Source organism: Frankliniella occidentalis, unplaced genomic scaffold (genome assembly GCF_000697945.3).
Source record: "Frankliniella occidentalis isolate FOCC.00 unplaced genomic scaffold, Focc_3.1 Scaffold248, whole genome shotgun sequence".
NCBI lineage: Eukaryota > Metazoa > Arthropoda > Insecta > Thysanoptera > Thripidae > Frankliniella > Frankliniella occidentalis.
Genome location: NW_026267374.1, coordinates 81357 through 83021, shown reverse-complemented (window position 1 = coordinate 83021; position 1665 = coordinate 81357). Strand labels below are relative to the sequence as shown.

Sequence of the window (1665 nt, the reverse complement as noted above, 5' to 3'; positions counted from 1 at the left end):
CCGTGTTATACAAGCATCGAAGTAAGCATTATAGTTACATTTTTGGCAACACTAACTGCAACTGTAACTAGTTGCATTTTTAAAAGAAACTTTCCTATCCCTGTTTCCCACACGGGACTGAGCCCCCCCCCCCCCCTCCTCCCCTCAAAATTAAAAAATAAGGGTTTTCCTTAGATATTGGGTACTTCCCGTTGGGGTTACTGGTCAGAATAGAAACCGCGGGTACCAACATTTGTGACCTTTGAGGCCGAAGTCCCCTAAACGACTCGGCCTTAGGTGCGTCACAGCATAAAATTGTTTCGTGAGACATCGCAAAGCCTGTTACGCGAAACGTGGTATGGTGTACATCTACCTACTTCAACTTCATAGTAGAATAGTGTCAATGTCAGTTTCCTGACGAGGTTAACCACGGCACTCCAGATCTCTCCAACTGCGACCTGTGGTATAACGACGGATGCAGCCGTTCGAGCATGGACAAGAGTGCACACATCGAAAACCAATAGGCTTCTGCTATGAAACAGTTGACTAACTTTTTATTTTCAATCTCATTGCAGGAAACAAAAAGGGCGATTTTTCCTTCGGACCGGAAGTAGTTCTCCATTTGGACTCGGGAAAGCCGGTCTGTTGCCAAAGTAACGTCGAGTTTAACAGGACCAAAATTTTGGAACCAACAATTAGAATTAATGTCAGTAATGATCCAACGTCAAAAGTTTAAATGAAAAACGAAATTATTGTAAAGTTTGTGGTACCTGAACTTCTAGCGGTGACGTGCACAAGAGCGAACTGTCACAAGCGCGACCCGTCGTAAGCGCGAATGCCGCAAGCGCGACCCGGCGCAAGCGCGAACGCGGCATGAGCGAACGACCGCAAGCGCGAAGTGTCGGAAGCGCGACCCGCCACAAGAGCGAACCTCGCGAGGCGCAGCTTACGCGCAAGCGGCTTGCCACGGCTAGACGGACGAGATCGACGGGGGGATGGAGTAGGATAGCGAGTCGCGGGCGCGAGTCATGAGTCTCCTATCGGAAGCGCGACCCGACACAAGAGCGACCCTTGCTTACGGGCAAGCAGCTTTAGGCTTCCCATGAAAAGAATAGTGCACCTCAATAGAGCTAATAAGGATCAAATGGCTCCCCGTCAGCTTCGGTACGACTTCGGCACGACTTCGGCACGACTTCGGCACGACTTCGGCACCCGCAGGATCTCACCAGTCCTCGCGAGTCCTCGCGATTGTGTCCGCGAGGAAATTCGCAAAAGGACACCGCGAACCCCCGCGAAAAGATCCGCGATCACCGAAGGACACCCGCGAACGGGCCCGCGATCACTTAGAATACGACACCCACGACAGGAGACTCACGACTCGCGACCGCGACTTGCTATCCTACTCCATCCCCCAGCCACAGGTGCCGAAGTCGAAGCGAAGCCATTGGATTGGACCTCTATTAGCCCCTTTGAGCAGCACTAGTCTTTTGCTGGGAAGACTATTGTCACAGCGAGACGGGCGAGATCGAGGCGTAGGTCGAGAGGGCCTCGCAGTCGTGTATGAGGGATTTGGAGGAACTGTGCAGGGACATTCATGTTATGAACGTTTTACCAATACAAGTACACGTAACATAGTCAGCAAACCGATGTCAAGGCTGGTCACGGTTTAGCAGCAGCAGAACATAA

At 51.4% G+C, this 1665-nt stretch overlaps 1 protein-coding gene across 1 annotated transcript in view; it reads left to right on the top strand.

Moving 5' to 3' along the window:
• Positions 1-1665, top strand: part of LOC113213966 (pancreatic triacylglycerol lipase-like) — a 58098-nt gene that overhangs the window by 45016 nt on the left and 11417 nt on the right. Inside the window, exon 8 of the mRNA XM_052273127.1 lies at positions 555-761. Within this exon, the coding sequence (XP_052129087.1) occupies positions 555-636 (82 nt within the window). The 3' untranslated portion in view covers positions 637-761. The remainder of the gene's footprint in view (positions 1-554; positions 762-1665) is intronic.